Source organism: Thamnophis elegans, chromosome 10, assembly GCF_009769535.1.
Source record: "Thamnophis elegans isolate rThaEle1 chromosome 10, rThaEle1.pri, whole genome shotgun sequence".
Taxonomy (NCBI): Eukaryota; Metazoa; Chordata; class Lepidosauria; order Squamata; family Colubridae; genus Thamnophis; species Thamnophis elegans.
Window position 1 is genome coordinate 61,067,282 of NC_045550.1, and position 21,660 is coordinate 61,088,941.

At 38.6% G+C, this 21,660-nt stretch overlaps 1 protein-coding gene across 1 annotated transcript in view; it reads left to right on the top strand.

The window, feature by feature from the left end:
* Positions 1-251: 251 nt before the first annotated feature.
* Positions 252-21,660, top strand: part of FXR1 (FMR1 autosomal homolog 1) — a 36,630-nt gene continuing 15,221 nt past the window's right edge. The window contains 5 exon segments of the mRNA XM_032226063.1: positions 252-617; positions 16,991-17,043; positions 17,389-17,481; positions 19,777-19,848; positions 20,842-20,993. Of these exon segments, the coding sequence (XP_032081954.1) occupies positions 19,834-19,848; positions 20,842-20,993 (167 nt within the window). The 5' untranslated portion in view covers positions 252-617; positions 16,991-17,043; positions 17,389-17,481; positions 19,777-19,833.

Genomic DNA, 21,660 nt, shown 5'->3' on the forward strand with positions numbered 1-21,660 from the left:
CTGAAGTTTCCATTTTGAGCCCACTGAAGGATGCCCGGTGTTCCTGGAGGGCCTCCCCTCATCACAGGTGTTCGCACTACAACTCCCACGCCTCCTGCTCAGGGGCATATAACGGCTACGAGCCGCTAGGAATGCTGGGAGTTGAAGTCCCCACCGGCTCGAGGGCCAGAAGCAGGCGGGAGGGGAAAGAGACGCTAGCCACGGGAAGAAGACGCGCAAGCCCCGCCCTCTGGGGGGTAGGGTGGGGTGGGGAGCGAAGAAGCCAGAACTCGCCTTCGGGGCTTGCGCGAGGCGCCCGAGGAGGGACGCAGAACGGCCGAGGAGATCCTTCCGCCGCTGTGAGTCGCCCGTGGCGACTGAGGGCGGCGCCGCCCCGCCTGTCGCGTAGCCCTGCCGCTCCGCCTCCCACGGGCCCTGGGCCTGCGCCGGGTGTGCGGAGTGGAGGGGGGGAGAGCCCTGGGGCGGGGGGCCCGCGTCCCCTCCTTGTTCTTCCTGCCCTCCTCTGTAACCCACTCAGGTGGCGATAGTTTCTAGAAGCCCGTCCCGGCGTCCTTTGCGGCCCCAACATGGAGGAGCTGACGGTGGAAGTGCGAGGCTCCAATGGGGCCTTCTATAAGGTACGCGCTCTCCGCCCCCACCCTACCCGGCGAGCGACCGGCCGAAGCGGGAACCACCGGGAGCTGCGGCTTCGGGGGGGGTGTGTGTGAGGGCCGCCATCGGCCGACCATTGTTTGTTAGGGGGGGGGGGTGTCTTTCCGCCCCGGGGCGGAGAGGGGAAGACCAAGGAGGCCTATAGGGGTCGCTGGGGGAGGCGTCGGGGGGCGGTTTGTGGGGCTGCGGGGAGGTTTCGTTCTCAGAAGTGGGAGCCGGAGGGGAAGGGGATTCCGTGAGGGCTGGGGCGGCTTTTCATCTCTCCTCCCAGCCTTTGGAGGACACTTTGAGCCCCTGCATCCATGCCCCATAATAACAACAGCCCAATCCATAACCTTAAGGCCAGGAGTTTTGGTCTCCTTTGCGGTTTTCTTTTTTTTACTGCAGAAACCTAGAGGGCGGGCATGGCTTTCGGGAACCCCAGGATGAGTGTGGGGTTAGGGATAACTCTGTTCTTAATCCCCTCTTGTGGCCCCTCTTTTCTGACTCTTTTACTCATCCCCATCTTTTCTGGGTCCTTTACTCAACCTCTCTTTTCTTCCCCCTTTACTCATCTCTTCTTTTCTGACCATTTTACTCAACCTCTCTTTTCTGCTCCTTTACTTATCCTCATCTTTTTTGACCATTTACTCAACGCCTCTTTTCTTACCACTTTACATCCCCATCATATCTTTTCTGGCCCTTTTACTCCCCCTCTTTTCTGCCCCCTTTACTCATCTCCACCTTTTCCGATCCCCTCTTTTCTGACTACTTTACTCAACCTCCTCTTTTCTGGCCTCTTTACTCATCTCCTCTTTTCTGGTCCCTTTACTCATCTCTTTTCTGGCCCCTTTACTCACCCCTTTTTTCTGCCCCCTTTACTCATCTCTTCTTTTCTGACCATTTTACTCAACCTCTCTTTTCTGCTCCTTTACTTATCCTCATCTTTTGACCACTTTACTACCTCTTTCTTACCACGCCTCTTTTCTTTCTGACCACTTTATTCATCTCTTTTCTGGCCCCTTTACTCATCTCCTTTTTTCTGGCCCCTTTACTCATATCTTTTCTGGGCCTTTAACTCACCCCCTCTTTTCTGGGCCCTTTACTTATCTCCACCTTTTCCGATCCCCTCTTTTCTGACTGCTTTACTCAACCTCCTCTTTTCTGGCCTCTTTACTCATCTCTTTTCTCATCCCTTCTTTTCTGCCCCCTTTACTCATCTCTTCTTTTGTGGCCCCTTTACTTTTCTTTGATGTGAAGTCATAACAATTAAAATAAAATGTGAAAAAGAGACCCACTGGCCTGAATGTTACCCCTAGAACATTGTGTGAAGTCCGGATCTTCCCAAATTCAGGAAACTTTCAGGTCACAACTTTTGTGGCTTAATGGTGTGGCTTCTTTCATCTTGGGGGCTCTCGGGAGTTTATTTATGTCACCCTTTTCCCCTGCTACCCTCTCTGGAATGCCAGGATGTTGCAGGATCAATACAGGGTACTCTCAGCTGTTGCTGTCAGTCTGTCTTCCTGAGCCAAGCCTTGGATTCTTGAAAATCCTAGCCCTTTTTAATCGTGTGTGAGGCCTGTGCCTTCCTTTAGAGAAGTGCTGCTAGTGGTTAGCCGTGTGAATGTTAGTTTATCACTGCATTGTGTAAATTAATTGCATGTAATAACATGCATATACTGCTGCTTCTATCCTGCTATCAGATCCCATGTTCTTTTTTGTTTCAAGTTGAATGAGTCGTGGTTAAGAATAATAGGTCTTATGGACATTTGAACGATACTTAAAAAAACAGATGTTCCAAGCACTGTCCTTAATAGTTTAATAAGACTAATGGGAGGAATCTCTATAAAATGTTATTTAATAGCTCTAACAACTACATGTCATACTTATGAATTCCTACATAGCATATGAGCTGTGTTTTTCAACAGTTGTGCTAAGAAAGTCTGTCTTTTTTCTCAGTGTAACATTTTTATGTAGTCTCTAGGTTCTGAACAGTGATCCTAATTTCAAAAAATGTTACATTAGAATTGAACCAAATGCTTCATAAGTTTTTGAACTAGGAGGGCTGTTTCTGTTTCTATAAAGTGTTTTGATCTTTCCTTACTTCATAATGTTGAACTGTATACTGAAAATTTCCTTTTTAATATTTTAGTGTTTAACATGTATTCCATATTTTATTTACTTTAAAAAAGGATAATCTGCATAGTCATCTGGAGCATCACTTGAGCCATTACTCTGTGTGTGTGTGTGTGTGTGTGTATTTTATATTTATATATATATAATTTGAACAGAATGAAATGTTTCAATACAGAACATATCCCAACTTACTATTTATTTATTTAGATAGATAGATAGATAGAGATAGATAGATAGATAGATATAGATAGATATAGATATAGATATAGATAGATAGATAGTTGGGATATGTTTGTACCGAAACATTTCTCATTCAGTTCACTCAAATTAATTTTCTCTTCAACTATTTTATATCAAAGGAATGAGACAATTTGTAGAAGTTACCTCATCCCAAAAGTACCTGCAATCCAAGAGTATTGATGTTTTAACAGACGTTTGTTTCTTTATTGCTTTTGTGTACATAAATGAAGGGAAGTGGAAGTGATGCTGTTAGAACAGAAGCTGTTGTGATGGTATCCATTCCACCTTAGTAGGTGTGTAGCTGGAGGGCTCTCCTTGTTTCCATTTTGCTACGAGAGGCACAGGCCATCTCAACAACTGAAGGTTCTACAGTCAGCTCATTTAGCAACTCAAGTCTCTTGGATTGAGATAGTCAATGCTTTGATAACACACAAATGGCCTAAACAAAGGTGCTTGACATTGAGATATCCTTGAAAGTTGTCCAGAAGTTGCAATTGCTGCAGATCATAATTACCTTCTTATTAAATTATATGCTAAATTGCACCATATAACATGGGCCTGAAAATGCTGCCCTTGGCTTCCCTCAATTATTGGATCCAGTATTAGATGTTGGCATTGGTCTATAAAACTTTAACTAGGTATTAGGAATTTAATATTGTCTTCTCCAGTAAATTTCTAATTATACACTGAAGGTAGCTGGAAAAACCCAACAGGTTGGTTTGGTCAGAGTTCAAGGGCTAACATTAGAGTCATTATGGTACAGTGGTTAGAATGCAGTATTGCAGGTTAACTCACTGCCCACTGCCAGGAATTCAGTTCTGACCAGCTCAAGGTTGACTCCGCCTTCTATCCTACCGAGGCTGGTAAAATGGAGACCCAGATTGTTGGGGGCAATATGCAGACTCTATAAACCTCACAGAGAGTGCCGTAAAACACTATGAAGCAGATATAAGTCTAAGTGCAATAGCTATTAGGACATTCTCAATATCAATACCTCAGTTATAAAATTCCACAAAGGAAAGGTAGCTTATCTTTTAGATGTCAGCTGAAGATCTGCTTGTTTACCTAGATATTTATGAAGTAATGATTCTTGGACCAATCAGTTTTCATATTTCCTGTTTATATGACTTTTCTTACATTAACATTGTTTCTATTTTGTGAAAGTAGTTTTAAAGAATTGTTATTTAACATTACTATATTCCTTTTTTAAGTTGCTTGGGAACCTGTAGAAGTAAGAGTAGTATGGAAATAATAGTCATTTGGTAGTGGGATTTAAAATTACATGAAGTTATATTAAAATAATCATTGGCAGATTTATTTTCTCAAAATAATGCTGTGCTACATTTTATTTAGATTGAGCGTGTATATCCTGTTTCTTCGTTCAGATGGTTAAGTGGATAGCTGTAGTTAGAATGCCAAATGCAAAATATAAATTAAAATAGCTAGTTAAAACTTTGATTAAAGATATGAGTCCACAGTAAAAGCAAAATAAAGACCAATTATGACTTGTGACAGAATGTGTTGTATAGCCTAGGAAAAAGGGCAGACAAAATCCACTTCTGCATGCTGGATAAATAAATCTCTGAGAGGAGATCCTTTTTCAATAGGGTCTGGTCTGCTTAGTATCACATCCTTGATTGATTTTAGGCAATTGAAGTATCTGGTGTGGACTTCATAGAATCTGATTATTTCTTTAATTAGAGTTCCTTTGAAGCATCACCTTTGAGCATTTGTAGGATTATCACATATTTATTTATTAATAGCTATTATAATCACATGAAAATAATATAGTTATACTTGCTGTAAATCATTTTCACATATTCTAAGAGATGAGCACTACTCTTTTAGAAATCTATATCTAATTTTCCCTTTATTTACAAAAAGTAATCTGAAAGACACTGAGAGCCTGTCTTTTGAAGAAAATAATACACCAGAAACATTTTCAGCAAATAGGAATGTGTAATTTATCTGAGGCTCTCAGAAGATGCTGAATCACAACTTAGCTTCCATCACCATTAGCCACATTTGTTGGAATTGCTGATCATTGCAAGGGAAAGATCTTAGTTTCCTTACCCCCAATATAGGTGACAGCTTTCAGTAGCTAGATTTGGTAACTAGGTTGAAAAAAATCTAGCAGGCTGAGTTTAATCAGGGTTTTGGAGAAGGTCTCTACTTCTTTATTTGTATATTAATTTGTAATTTGTAATTTTAATAGATTGGTATGCCGCCCAATCCCGGAGGACTCTGGGCGGCTTACATAAAACAGTATAAAATATTAAAAAGAGTTTAAAATACAAAACAGAAACAGATTAAAAGAGACACAACATACACTCGATTATAATGGGGCTGAAGTCCAATCAAAGATCAGCAGCCCCAGGCCTGCCGGAACAGCCAGGTCTTAACAGACTTTTGGAAGGCCGAGAGAGTGGGGAGGGTCCGGATCTCAGGGGAGAGATCGTTCCAGAGGGCCGGGGCAGCTACAGAGAAGGCTCTTTCCCAAGGAGCCGCCAGATGACATTGTGTGGTCGATGGTACCCGGAGAAGGCCCGCCCTGTGGGATCTTATTGGGTGCTGGGAGGTACGTTGCAGGAGGCAGTCATGGAGGGTTCACCGACAAAAGGGCGAATGACTAAACCGCGCCCGACTAAACCGCGGTGACAAAACCGCGTGTTCTAAAGCGCTCCTACGAATGAGCGCTGAATCGCCAACAACAGCACGGCGACAGAATCGCGCTGTAAACCTAAACCTAACCCTAAACGTAACGCTAAACCTAACCGTAAACCTAACCGTAAACCTAACCCTTACCTTAACTTAAATCGCCCTTCTGTCGACTGAAATCGCCCTTCTGTCTCCACGCTGTTGTCGGTGCGCTGTTGGCGCGTTGATGACATCGCGGTTTTAGCGAGGCGGTTTAGTCGGGCGCGGTTTTGTCGTTCGCCCTTTTGTCGGGTCATGGTCACAGAGATATCCCGGTCCTAGGCCATGTAGGGCTTTAAAGGTGATAACCAGCACCTTGAAGCGTGTTTGGAGACCGATAGGAAGCCAGTGCAGCTCACGGAGGATAGATGTAACATGGGTGTACCTAGGTATTAATCAAACCAAATTTCCTGCCTCTGGAGAAATATTGTTGATTCCGATTTTCTCCCCACTCAACAAATGAATTCTACTATGCATTTCCTATTTTTCATATGATCAGTCAGTGTGATGATCATTGATCATAGCAATGTCATTAATTGAGAGTCATGAAAATCAGAATACTTAATAATGCTTAGCTCTGCTGAACTATATCTATTATGGTTAACTTGGCTGAAATTAGTTTTAAAAAGTTACGCTTAAATTGCTGTTTCATTGTTTACCACAATTTGTATAACTAGAAGGCAGTGAAGATAATGTGCGTCACAACAGCTGAAGTTTGTGGTGAGAAAGGAAGCACCAAAAAAAAGTTACTTTTCATATTTTGCATTCCGAAATCAACACTTATGTTTTAGACTTTCTCTTCAAGGAGTTCTAGGGGATTCTCAAATAATTGACAGATAAAAATACCCCTCTAAAAATAGTGAAAGATTAATTAAACATCTAGTGAAATCATCCAGCCTTTTCATCGATTTTAACAAACTGAAAAAAACTTTTCCTAGAAGATGTCACGGCTTAGATTAGCAGTTTGAAAAGACTTTTCTCTTCATTTTAAGTGTCTGAGGCATGGAAGAGGGCCTCTGAACATTATTTCAGTAAGTGGTTAATTTCTTAAATGAAGAGAGGGTCTTTGCCATCTATCTGATCCTAAACCATTTAGGATTTTGCAAACTTCATACTAAGCTATTAGGGCTGTGGTAGACATTGTAGCTCCCTCGGCCCAATAATAATAAATTAATAATATTGGAGATTATTTCTTTTCAAATGGATTGGACTTGCATGCAGTTCTCAGTGAAGGGAATTTGTTGTACCTACTTGAAAGTAACATTAGGGTCGTGCCTCCCCCTCCATAAAATTGGAAGGATTGTCAGAAATTCATTGAGAAATTGATAGAGGCAGATCAGCAGAAGCTGATTTTCAGTAGGGAGATCAGTTTTAGAGTCACATAAATATTATTTGAAGAGAATTTTAATTACATGCGAATCCCTGGAGGCATAGACTAGGCAGAAAAGTAAGAAAAGCATGTTGGATGAAGATGGTGGCAATCTATACCTGTTCTGTAGACATAAAAAAATTCTATGGATTATCCATGAAGTCTGCTTCAGGCATGGAAATAAAGTTACATGTATCTGATAATTATATAATATACCCTAGGATTGGCTTTTCTATTCAGATTTGCTTTGCTGTGAGCATTGTTGGAGGGAAGGAATGCTGAATAATCCCATTCCACAGGAGACCGGTTTGGGGGGGGGGGGAGCCAACAGTTTTCTGTATCTGGTTGCCCCTGCCTTTAGGAACATCTTGTGTCCTGATTTTCCCTTGCTCCTTGGTTTTCAGAAAGATCTTGAAAACTTTATCCAGCAGAGAAGGGTGCACACTGATGGTGTTGGAATTGTCTTAACTATGTTAAATATTGTTTGATCATGTTGTGTTATTTTGATTATAAACCGCTTTGAGTTATTTGTAGGAGTGGGTGATCACCTAATGTGATTGTTTGGGAATCACTTTTATTTACATACAGTAGAATTATGTTGCAGCTGTTCTGCATTATTGTATACTAATTAGTATTCTTACAAATTTTGAACCTAGCTGAGAATTTTGTGTAATATTTGGCTCTTTTAAAAGAAACACATGCCATCACTGTTTCTTATAGTTTTCCTAATATAAGAGCTAAAATTTCATGAATGAATTCATTGAGACAAATCCCTTGTTCTATATTACCCATCCTACAGGGCAGAATGACTTTCTAAGGAGTTTGGGATGCATTAGTCTTTTCTATGGACAGAGTTTCTAAAGTAGTGCACACTACTGCAGATAAAAATGCAGAAATCTAAGAAATATCCAGTATACGGTAATTTTTAAAATCTTCAGGTGGAACCTTGGAGAACAAAATAGGCCTGGCAGAAAAAAAAAAGAGATCTTTATCCATTTTCTAGTGGGAATATTTTTAATTTTAACAGTTATTTAAATGATTTGTAGATGATCTGATAGGGTTTTTTTTGAACAAAAGTGACAAAATTTGCTACCTTTAATATGTTTTGAAATAATTAATTTGACCATAAGCGATACCTGCCTTTACTTTTGCTTGCTTCTGCTACCCATTAGTCATATGCCTTTTTTAGTTTGAGCTCTCATTGGCTCTCTCACATTCACTTGTCACTGTCAAGTTGCATAGCTGTGAGGTTATTTTAGGCTATCAGATTTTGATAGTAGAGCTGTGAAGACCTTAGCTATTGAGCATTTTAAATAGTCTTATCTTCTGTTGCTTTTTTGTAGTAATCAATTATTTTTATAGTAATATTAAAGATTACAGTTAAAAAGATAAAAACTAATAGAAACAAAAATAAAAAAGTGCGGAAAAATATAAAAGAAAAAAATAAGCATATGGTAAAAAGTGAAAGAAATACATACATTTCCTTCCCCTTAATCACAAGTATAACAATTTTAGGAACTTATCTTCTCTTAAAATACAACACGTTATCTCTTCTTCCCTATCTCAGCCCATATCTTCAAAAACCTCTATTCAGGTTTAGTTAACAAAAAACCCACTAAAACAGAGATAACAATTGATTTTTAACCTTGATCAGATTACCAAATTTATATTCCTTCCTTGTATTTTTAACAATCTTGATTTTTTAGTGCTTTCAAATAATTTCCTAAAATTTTATTTATTTTTATTTATCCTTTCTCACTAAATTTTTCAGTACTTAACAAATCTCTCTTGTAAATTCAATATAGGAAGATGTCCAGATTGCTCTTTTTATTTATTTGTATGTCTATTTTAATTATTAAGATAGCCTGTTTTCATTTGTATATCAATATAGCATCTTTCTCCATATAATTCTTGTTGCCTGTTCTTTATGAATACACATTCAAATCAGTTTGAGTCTTGTATGGTAAAACTTGTTCCTTTTCATATCTTTTAAACACAATCTGTTTATAAAAGAAAAGACGCCCTTAAAATATCCCTCAATACAATAATTTATTACATTCTGTAAGTCAAATTTAAGTGTCCTCCTTTAGTGTAATCTTTAGCTCCCTGGTTCCCTCTAGTCTTAACCTTCAGAATCTTATCCTATCATGTTTTGTAAAAAGACAATTCAAAACAAAAGCATTTTTTCATTTCAATTCAAAAGTCTCTGTTAATGACTTTTCTCAACAACTTCATGTAAAAGGGGAGCAAACTAAGCTCTAGGGCTCTTCTTACTGGAGTCTCTTTAAGCTTGACATCTCCCCTTCTAGAAATTATGGACTGAAGTCATCCTCTCAGAAAGAAGCAAAAAAAGGGACATACAGGTAGTCCTCAACTTATGACCACAATTGAGCCCAGAATTTATGTTGTTGTGATAAATTAAGTGAATTTTGTCCCATTTTATGACTTTTCTTGCTACCTTGGTTAAGTGAATCATTGCAATTGTCCTCTTGGTCTACAGGTGGGCCTTGACTTATGACTACAATTGACCTCCAAATTTCTATTGCTAAGTAAGGCAGTTGTTAAGTGAGCTGTGCCTCATTTTATGATCTTTTTGCCACAGTTATTAGATGAATCATTGTAGTTGTTAAGTGAAACATTAAGCTACTCTGGGTTCCTCCATTAACTTTGGTTATTGGAAGCCAGATGAGAAGGTAACAAATGGGGATCATATGACCCTGGGACATTGTAGATGTCATAAATACAAGCAAGTTACCAAGCATCTGAATTTTGATCACGTGATCTGCAGTGATCATAAGTCTGGGAAAGGGTCATAGGTCATTTTTTTCAGTGGTGGTGTAACTTTGAATAGTCACTAAACAAATGGTTGTAAGTCAAGGACTGCCAGTATTCAGTAAAATATCTAAACTACTAATACTAAGGAGCATTTTGGACTTTAATACTTGAAAATATTGAGTATACTTGAGGAGTAATTGTTTGACCAGCATGTTTGAGCAGTGCTCCCTCAAGAGAAGGCCACATTTTCTGTTAACTGCTGATACAGTTTGTAGCTGTTGATAACGATATACTTACTATAGTGAAATGTAACAAAGGCAATTGTTGAGACTTGTCTTCTGATGAGAGATTATTTTGACTGGAGATACAGCAAATTGAATTTGTGGTCCTTCACTGTCCTGTAGAAATGGAGCTTTTACAGTGGTGTTTGATTCCATATCTCAGTATTGACTCCCTTTCCATTGATACACTCCCACTGCAATTCTGAAATACTATTAAAATTGTTTCTGTAGAAATTTACTGTTTCCTTAAAAGGTTTATGCAGTTTCAAATTTGCTGACTTTCATTTCCTTATTACCTGCTTTATACCGTACTTTGAGACCTATTCTGATTCATTTGTGTGGTTGTAGTCTTTCCCAATGGTGTGTTGTCTGCTTATTTCTCACTGTAGACTGGGGTCACTAGAAAGGATTAAAGTGGCATTTTTATTAGTAATTTGAATGATAAATGATTTCAAACATATTTACCTTTTTCATGTTAAAATGTTTATATGTCTTTGGAAGAAATTACGGAAAATAGTGTTGATTTTTATGTTGCGATATTCTTGTGTATAAACTCATTTTGTGGAAAGCGAACACTAGTATTTTTACAGTGGATTAACGCTATTTTTAATCTTAATTACTAAATATGTATGTAGAGGATTACAGTTTAAATCAGTGGATTTCTACTTATGTGTCTGAATTAATTTCTGAGTAGATTTGTGTAGAATGGGTCTGTGAAGCAGCAATTCCAATAATTTTGGTTGTGGTGGTATTATTTGCTCAATCAAAATTGTCTTTGAAGATAAAAAACTTAATTACATATAAAAGCAATATCCCAGGATTATGGTGGTCATTTAAAATTAAAAGTAAACCAGTGCCCTTAATTGAGCAGTGCAGAATGCACTTGCCAATTTGTTATGTGGGCAAAAATGAAATTGTGTAATGCTTGCTCTACAAGCATGGCAATGACTTTGCATGACCAGAACTAATTGAATGTGTTGAGATCAGTTTAAAAAGCCCTGAATGGCTTACTGTCTAAGAACCTCAAGGATTGGTTCTGATATGCTATTCAATCAGCCAGCTAAGATCAGCTGGGGAAACCGTACTTGTGCTTCCACAGTTTGTGGGTGTCTCATAGTGGGAATGGTCAGGAAGGAGGTCTCTGTGACAGTGCCTCAGTTATGGAAAACTCAGAGAGTTTCTATGCTTTGTTTCAGAAAATACATGAAAACCATGGCACTTAATTCAGGCACATGTAAGGTATCAGTTGCCATAGAGCATAGAATAACAGAGTTGGAAGGGACCTTGGAGGTCAGCTAGTCCAACTCCCTGCACAAGCAGGAGAGTCTACACACCATTTCAGACAAGTCTCTGCTGGAAAGCCTTCAGTGATGGGGCATCTGCAACTTCTGAAGGCAAGCCATTCCACTGGTTGATTGTTTTCACCATTAGAAAATTTATCATAGAGAAATTTAGAATCCACTTGTTCATTAGATTGACTGTTTTTATTGCTCAGGGATTATTGGTTTTATTCAGGAGAATATGATTGGGAATTGAGGTCAACAAGTTGTACGGTTGCCATAGTTGCCAATCAATGGTTTTATTGTTTTATTGGCAGTTATAAAGTTAAGAGCTGAGCGAGTAAGCAGATAGGGACCGTAAATAGGAAAATCAGGAAGTTAGAATGCGGTCTGAGTTTCAAAAGCCACCACAACAGAGACACTACTATGGTACTCAAAACATCAGAAGTTCCACACTACTGCACAAAGTATAAAAGCAAACAATGAGAACTAGCGATCCTAATTCAAGGCACAACTTGGTGGATGTATACATGATCGGCACATAGCATGAGAACCTACAATTGATTTAAAAGTGGAAACCCCAGCAAAAAAGCATGGAATGTTGCATTGTACATAAAGAAAACATATACTTGGAGTTGCAGTGTGTGGCAATCTTTTTGGAAGAAGATGAATAAGAACAAAAGAGGAGAAACAAAATGGATACATGAGGTCTCTACGTTTCAAAACGGTACCAGTTCTGTTTTTCCTTTTATACATATCCAAATTCTTTCCCACCAGTTTGATTTTTCTCCATTTTCTGTGTCTGAAGGAGAAGTTACTGAAGTCCTTGGGGCCTCTGAGTTTGGTTCCATAGTTCAGCCCTCAACTACTACTGCAAATCGCTTCTGTTGCTTTATTCACTGAATGTTCCTCCTCTTAAGAAATTAAGACTTAGGGCACAGAGGGGTTTTTAAGATAGGCCATATGTTGGTCAAGAGATCTCTAGTGGCCACAGAGCAGTTGTTGAAGATTTATTCTTTGTCTTAGTCTAGGACTATGTTACCTCATGTCTTGCCTGTTGGAACTTTTTGCTCCAGTTGCTGGCCTTTTCTGCTGAACCGTGAGACTTGGACTTTAGGACTTGGGAAATCTTCCAGACTTGAATATTTTAATGAACATTCTAGAAGTAATAGCTTCTTTTATTATATGTAATAGGTTATCATTCACTCTAGGAGCTGCACATCTGGTTTGGCACTATTTTTTTCAAAATGGGATTTTTATTTATGTAAAAACCCAGATTTGATTGTTCCTGTACAGCCAGGTATTGTTAAGCTATCTTTCAATTAATGGGCCACTCATTTAATTTATGATTGCCACATTACTTGGAATTGAATGTGAAGATGGAATGAAGAAATGTGATAGTAGAACAATATCGAGCAGTGGAACCTGATTTGTTGCCATTTGCAGAATTTGCCTTTAAAACTTGGTGTTGGGCTCTTGGCATGATGCAGAGTTTATGACTAGCACGCATGGTTTGCTCTTGCCTTGAATTCCTTGAGCCTCAAATTTTCTCCAAGCAGCGCAGTTCCCTATTGGGAACATCTGGATTCTGCCAGGGCTGTGCGTAAATAGATAGCATATGTGCATAGAGGGGAAGGATCAAGAATTACTGTGGATTTGAGTGGTTTTCTGTTTAATTTTTGCCTTACTTCTGCCTGTCCAAGAAAGTTTATTGCACTCTTTCCTGTGGCTGCTTAGCTGAACAGGGTAGCTTTTTTATTCTGAAGTATCTGGTGTTTCACTGCTTTCTCTTTGTTGCAGGAGTGGTTTCTTGTTCCATGTATTCTGCAGTTTCCCCTCCTGTTATAATTCCCCCTGCCTTCCAGATGAGGTGGAATACACAGTCTGTGTGCAGCAGCAGGAGGAGATTACAACCTTTAATTTACTGAAAGGGCTATCCTGACACAAAGAGATTATTGGAAGCAGTGTCAAATGTTGTGGAAAGCAGAGGAAATGGTCTTGAAGGACAGGAAGAGGAGCTAATGCCAAGACTGGTCAGGTTAAGATCATTGGCCTTGAGTTGCCAGGCTAATCTTTGTCAGTTAGGATCATTATTCTCCATGCATTCCATGGAAGGCCCAGGGAGCATGAAGAAGGAGCTACTGTCATAGCTAACAGGCCTTGGGAACATGGAAGACAGAAGAGGGAATTAAACAGAGAGCTGACCATAGCAGAAAATATTCCTTAGTTCAGAAGAAAGTGGTGTACAGTATGAAAAATGAGAAAAAGACCAGCTCTGCCTTAATTAAGATAGGTATGTTAATGGGAGTATTGCCTTGACAAATTGGAACCAAAAGGATCGTTTTGCCTTGGACTCTGATTTAATTCTACGTGATACTTGGAACACTGACAGCTGGGCTGAAAGAAACACAATTAAAATGTGACTCTTCAGTTGCTTGGATTAGGATGAATAGGTAGAGGGTATTTTAGTTGTAATTGCTATTTAAAGTTTTAGCTTGCTTAGTGTTATGGTTTGTTTTTTTGCATTCTAATTATTTTATATGTCATGTTGAGCTTGTAGCTATATAAATGTTTCAAATAAATCAAAAAACCTAGCCCGTCCAGAAATATTGGACTGAAAGAGTGGACTGAACTTTCTACAATCGTGTGAGAAATACGAAATACAGGTAGTCCCTCAACTTACGACCACGATTGAGCCCAGAATTCATGTTGCTAAGTGAGAAATTTGTTAATTGAATTTTATCCCATTTTTGTCCCATTTTGTCCCATGTGGCATTTCTTGCCACATTTGTTAAGTGAATCACTACAGTTGTTAATTAGTAACACGGTTATTAAGTGAATCTGTTTCCCCATTGACTTGGCTTGTCAAAGGTTGCAAAAGGTAATCACATTACCCCAGGGTACTGCAGCTGTCAAATGTGAATCAGTTGTCAAGCACCTACTAAATCACATGACCATGAGGATGCTGCAAGATCATGTGTGAAAAATGGTCAAAAGTCATTTTTTCAGTGCCCCTATAACTTTGAACAGTCATTAAGTGAATGTTGTAAGTCGAGGACTACCTGTATAGGGCCCCAGAGATCTGGCTTGGTGATAGTACATGTGAAAGGTTTCTGGCTGACCGTGTCAACACAAGTCAAATGTGAGCCAGCAGTGTGATACATCTAGTAAAAAAAATAAAATGCTGTTTAGGAGTGCATTAACAGAATTCATAGAGTCTACTCATAGGAAGTAATTATACCAATTTTGCCTACCTTAGCCCAATCCCTTTTGGAGTCTTCAAATACCCCATTTTTATTGCTTTCTAGTCTTCATCAAATTTTTATGAAATTTAAACAAGGATAAAAACAGCATAATTGCAGAAAAGCTTAGTATTGAATATAGTAAATTAGGTGTTAAATCAAGACTGACAATAGTACTTTTCTCTGGCTCTGAAATGTTACTAAAGTTGAGCTATCTAAATGAGCTATCTTGGACCAGACGTGGAAATCACTGCCCTCCTGAGAAGGCCTTGTTTGAAATAAGGGAATGTAACACAATATTTCAGGATTAACATTATTTGGAGAAATTAAGTCAAGATGTATCCATTGTGTGGTTTTTCACTTAACAAGACTTCAGGAAGGTTCTGATTTGACTTGCTTTGGAGGAACTAAATTAAATATCAGTTCTACTTTTCAATTTCTTTGAGTCAGTCTAGTGATTCTTCCAAATCCAGGGAATAATCCTGGGCACTTTCATATTCATCATTCATTTAATTTGTTTTGTTGTTGTTTGATACTTAGTCTTGAATTAATTTATATTAATGTACAATGTTGGATTTGTACTTATTCATTCGAATGATCATTAGCAATGTTCCTTGCATTGTATGGAAAATAAAATATTTTTGTCCATCAGTCAAATAACGTTAGGAAATAATTTTTAATAGAAACCTAAAGAAAGATTACGTATATCTTCTCTTTTTACTTCTCTATATCACCTCCAGTATTATAAACTCATCAAAACCTAGGAGTCTTATTCTATGGTCAAGGGATTCAACTTATGGCAAGACTGATGGCAGGTCCATGCAGACTTAGGATGCACTTTACTCAGCATAGTAACAGAACAAATGAGGTTGCATTAGAGCTGTGTAATTAAGGTGTCAGAAATCCTGGGTGTTTCTTTTTTATGCTGGAAGAAGATACATTAGTGCTTATGTTCAGCAAACATTCGGTGTTATAATGGCCCTGAACAAGGAGGCTTATAACCAGTCCAAGTTATGTTTGTCACAGTGTCCTTGCAGTCACATAACCCCATTTGTGACTCCTGCCATCTTCTTGAAAGCAAAAGTAAAGGTAAAGTAAAGGAATCCCTGTGGATTTTACTGTGCTAGTTGCTGTCACTGTAGGGTGCTCATCTCCATTTCAAGGGCCATTAGCCAGCGCTGTCGGAAGATTTGCTGCAGCCATGTGCCAGCATGTTACTTTTCACTCCAAGTGTATCTGCTCGCATTTACATGCTTTTAAATGCTAGGTTGACAGGAGCTAGGGCAAGAATGGCTCATTCTGTTGTGGGGTGCTTGTATCTCGGCTGTTGACTTTCTGCGACACCCATGCTGCCCCTTAAGCAAGGGTCAACCAGTAGGAAATCTCAAGTTGTGGTCATGTGGCATTGCACTTAATGACCTCACTTGACTGTAACTAGACCTACCATCCTTAGTCATGTGACTTAGTGACAGCAGTGCTTAACAGTGAAATTCCCGATCCCAATTGCAGTCGTTTTGCCAATTACACTGCAGTTTGTCTGGTCCAGTGGTGGGTTCCAGATCGGTGCAACGGGGCCGGGCGTCTACCACGTGCAAGTGCGCAGCATGCGCATACATACTTACCGCCCGCGATGCTCCAGCTGGTCGGAGCATTGCGCAGGCGCCGTATGCTCTGTGCACATGCGCAAAAGCCCCAATCAGCTCAAGTCAGGTAAGGAGGACGGGTGGGCCCTCTGGAGCACCGTACTGGAACAGTACCTAGTGCTCCCAGCAGGCACTGGTACGCCCGTACCGGGGCGTACCAGTCATATCCCACCACGAGCTGGTCTGAACATTTAGTTTTTTTATTTTAGTTTTATTGACATTTATAGGCCGCCCTTTTCCCTGAGGGACTCGGGGCGGCTTACAATCAATTTGCTTTTGCTAGTCTATATTCGTCACAACAAAAGGATTAGTAAAGTGGATTTGACAATAATGGTTGTATAATTTTTTAAATGACATTCAGAGTCTTTTCAACAGTGAGATTGGTGGCATATTTAATAAATACATTTTGGGAAATATCAACTATCTGGGTGGGGAAAAGCCAGGAGAGAATTTGAGCAGGATGAAGGATTTTTTGTTCTATCAAGAAATTTGTTGGGGAATTAATTAGTGATTCATATCTCCATATCCCGCAACAAGAGTGAGAACAATTTATCACCATCTCTTCTCCAATAAGTCTGTCTGTTAAATAATCTACAATTCTTGGTATTTTCTGCGGCATTTCTGTTAAATAGAGATTTTGTAATAAATGCTATATTTTGTGCTGTAAATTATTGTAATTTTTGTTCTTTTATCTCAGGGATTCATCAAAGATGTTCATGAGGATTCACTCACAGTTGTGTTTGAAAACAAGTACGTATTACAAAAATTGCTTCTCTTTCATTTTGTTTGTAGAATATGCCCATCTTTTTTTCTGATTGGCTAAATCGCTGTAGAATTTAAAGAGTCCAACACTTTGAATTGCACGTGATAACCCCTCTGTATGGGCAACCAGGGCAACCAAATTAAATTGGTGTCACTTTACGCTGGTGGGATTGTTCTGCCTGCAGTTTAGTCCTCACTTTCTAACAGCTGCACTTCTGAGTTGTCTCTTTGGCAATGGAATTCTCTGCTGAGTTAAAGTTGATAGTATTCCATTTAAGTGACATGTAATTCTTGGTAATCCTTGCTAATCTAAAATATCTATTCAATTTACAGTTGGCAACCAGAACGCCAGGTTCCTTTCAGTGATGTAAGATTACCACCACCACCTGATATCAAGAAAGAATTGGTGAAGGAGATGAAGTGGAGGTGATTAATTCAAGTATTTCTTTGCTTGCTTATGTGGAAGTTTCTTCTGGAAGATTAATGGTAGAACTTAGTTTGCTATCATCAAGTTAATAGAACTTGTGTTTTTTTTAATGGCTTTAAAAATGCAAAATTTAAAAAAAATCAGAAACATTATTTAAAAGGAAACAACTTTATTAGGAAAAAAATTATGAGTTGCTTTTGGGCAGGTTTTTAAGCAACCATGTTTAAATTAAAAAAATCATGCCATACCATGAATATTAATTGCAATAGTTACACAGTACAAAATATTGTCTTGAATTCCTGCCAAGTCTGAAGCTGAGATATAGTTAGAAATGACCTCAAACTCATTGTTCCTTATGGAATTTACATTCCTGACAGAAGGCTATTTAATTTTTGTTTTAAAAAAGTCTACCATGTGCCAGGGTAGAATATTTTAATGCCAAATAACGTTTGTCATGAATGTGTTTTTAATAATTAACCAAAATGCTTTCTTGGAGAAAAGGTTCCATCCTCAGTGGTGGATATAGGCAATATTTTAAAGTCTGTGGGTATGTTTGGAATGCTGAGAGCATGTTTGGTGTTTTCACAAAATGGTTGCTATGGTAGGTTTAACCAGTCATACAATATTTATAGAAGGCAGGTAGGATGAGTTTTCCTCTTGTCATGTCCTGTAGACCCTCAAGATACTTTTTGTATTACAACTTAACCATGCCTTTATTTTGGGCAAGTATGAACATTGTTTGAAAGCTGCTTGGGTGCTTCAAAGATGTTCTTGTAAAATACATTTAGTGCTAATGGTTTCTTCTGTTTTTGTTGGGTTCTATAAAGCTAAATTCTTCTCGTTAGAGGCTGATAAAATGCAGTAGGCAAGATTTCATTGCCTTTTCTGTTATATCAGAACAGGTGTAAAAGCTATTTGAGGTCCAGTTTAAAGAATTGTCTGAAGAAAATTCAAATTGTTAACCTAATTCTCATTCTACATGGGATGCATATGCTATTTATTTGAAATTGTGATTAGTATCTCTGATTAAATCATATTCAGCCAGATGATTTGTGCTTCTGTGCTTGGATTTTAAATGTGCGGGATGTGTGGAATGTCATAGCCATTACTTCTTCATCTGACTTAGAGAATGGATATAGGGTAGTTAGGAAGAGGCCTTATAATACTTCCTTGCTATAGTACAGCAGAATTGGGTTGGTGTTGTTTTATACAGCCATGGATTAAGTTGTACTCAGTCTTAGGTTTTTCCAGTAATTCGTTAATTATTTATAGCATTGTTAGTAACTGTATATAGAATACCAAAAATCAAGCCAAACATGTTTCAGATTAGATTATTGTGAGGGCTACATCCACTACATTTTCTTTGAGGAGAAATAATCCATGTGTGGGCATATTTAATTTCTTTTCATTATGAAATATGTCCCATTAAGATTAATTGACAACATAATGGGTTTTAAATAATAGTTTCATTTCTACACCACCAACTATTTATTTTCAAAAATCTATTTTTTCAGGCTGGGAAATTATTTAAAATCAATTATTTTTTCTTCTATATAACACACCATAATGCTCTGCGCACGTGTCCCCATTCTACCCCCCCCCCCCCGCTTTTGGACCGTGATGGACCCTTTTTTGCCCTCTCCAGGCTCCAGAGGCTTTCTAGGAGCCTGGGAAGGGCAAAAACAGCCTCCCCCACTACCCTGAGGCCCTACAGAGGCTTCCCTGAAATCTTCAGAGCGCGAAAAACTGGCCTTATGGTCAAATCAGAAGTCCGGTTTGCTTGTAGGGCCATTTTTTGCCCTCCAGAGCCTTCAGGGAAGCCGCCTGAAGCCTCCTAAGAGTGAAAAATGGCCTTAAAAGAAGGCCGAAGTCAGGCCAGTGCACACCTGCGCACTGGAGCTGACAAGGCAATGTCTCGTGTGCCCTAACAAATGGCTCTGTGTGGCACGCATGCCATAGGTTCACCATCACAAGCCTAAGGAATAGGATTTTTTTTAAAAAAAAAAAGTTAAGTTTTTTTAATGCTCCATAATATTAATTTGTGCAAAAATAACCACTTTGGGGCAATTGCATCTCAGTGTAGAGAAGTGATCCAATTTTCGACATAGGTACCACTTCTTTATGGTGAGAAGAAAGAAACAGAAAATATTCAATTAATTGAAATTTCTCATGTCTGATTTTGGGAACTCTGATTAAAAATATGGAATAAATCCAACTATTAAATAACATTTTAAAATGATTTTCATAAGAAGTTCAAATCACAGTGGTCTAAATACTGTTTAATTTACTTTCAGGTTTACTCAAGAGCAAATGACCAAGAACCATGTGGCTGGTGGCTGGCAAAGGTTCGAATGATGAAAGGGGAGGTAAGTAGGTGGAATTGTATCATGAGAAAGATCCATCTAAAGGGAGCATTAATTATTGTGAAGTAATTGAATAGCTAAGAACCACATAGAAGTTAAATTATAATATTTAGTAACTTGCTTCTTATCCATGGGTCCTTAGTGCATTCTGAGCTTGACATTTAATTACTCTAACATCCAGTACTGTTCTAGCAGAACTAGCAGTGATGATGTTACTGGTTGGGTAATGAAATGCCTGCAAGAAAACAAATCATGTTCAGAATGTACCACAAAGACTCCGCAGTTCAGCCCTGAGCTACAAATGCTTTCTTTGGTCTCTATTGGTTGATACTGTCTTCCAATCTTGAAAAAAAATAATGAAATAAACTTGGATCTTCTAACTTAGTTAGTTGTGGAATGGATGATAAAAAAGGAAAAAGAGCCTGAAATACAAATTTTATCCCAAATAATTTATTTTTTGAGGCTATGGCTGTTTTAATGTTATGTGACGTAATGAATTTGTGAAGGAAAATAAGTCTTTGACAATGTATGGATGCTATATGACTGTGTTGCATTATTTTGAATATCTTAATAGGGCCTTAATTATAATAAATTATTATGGGGCCTTAATATCTTACATTAATTAATATTGGGTCTTAATATCTTTATTAAAATCACACTCTATAACCTTACCTTACAGCAGTGGTTCCCAAACTTGGCAACTTTAAGACTTGTGGACTTCAACTCCCAGAATTCTCCAACCAGCTCTGCTGGAGCTCTGGGAGTTGAAGTCCACAAGTCTTAAAGTTGCCAAGTTGGGAACCACTGCCTTACAGGGCTGTTATAAAGAGAAAATGGGGATTAGGAAAGATATGATAACTTGACATTATTGAGCTGTGAAGGGAATGATAAATAGTTGAGAGTAGATAAACATACGTAATGAGAGAAAAGTAAATATTCTGAATCTTTGATCAGTCATGACATTTTTAAAAATTAAGAAGAATAATCTTTTCTCAGTTTTATGTCATTGAGTATGCTGCTTGTGATGCCACTTACAATGAAATAGTCACATTTGAACGACTTCGGCCTGTGAATCAGAATAAACCTGTGAACAAGAATACATTCTTCAGATGTGCCGTAGAAGTTCCAGAAGACCTGAGAGAGCGTAAGCACTCTTAAAATTCCTTATATTAGAACTACATCTCTATTAGAAATTGACTTTCATAAGATAATCCTGAATTTGAACACTTTCTGTCTAATGAAAGAGTGGAGCTGCCTGTCTTTGCAAATTAACATGGAAATTCTCTTTTTGGGCTGTCACTTATATTTTGGAAAGTCAAAAAAAGGCATAATACAAGTAGTCTTCGCTTGCAGGTAATTTGTTCAGCAACCATTCAAAGTTACAGCAGTGCTGAAAAATAAGGTTACAGCCCATTTATAACCCCCTTAGTGTCCCTGAGTCACATGACAGTCAGAACATGTTATCCTGTGCCTGACCTGTGGCTTTTTCTTTCTCCCTTGCCCCTTCCAACAAAGCAGAGAGATTGGAGAAAGAGGGATTGCAAGAAAATAAGTTGATTGCTCTTCTACGCAATGCAATGAGACAGCAATTGTGCCAGCAGCTTGGGTTGAGAACTGTGATCATACTGTGCAAACCGCTTACAGTACTGTCTTGAAATCCTTTCTCCAATCTCTCTATAGCGATTGAGGTGGGGGAATAAAGTGATTCTGGTAGGCAATTTCTTCTTTGCTAGATCCTTCCCTACCACCACCACAGAGTGTAGAGATTGGAGAGGGATTTCAAGAGAGCGAGCTGTTTATCTTCTGCACATCGAA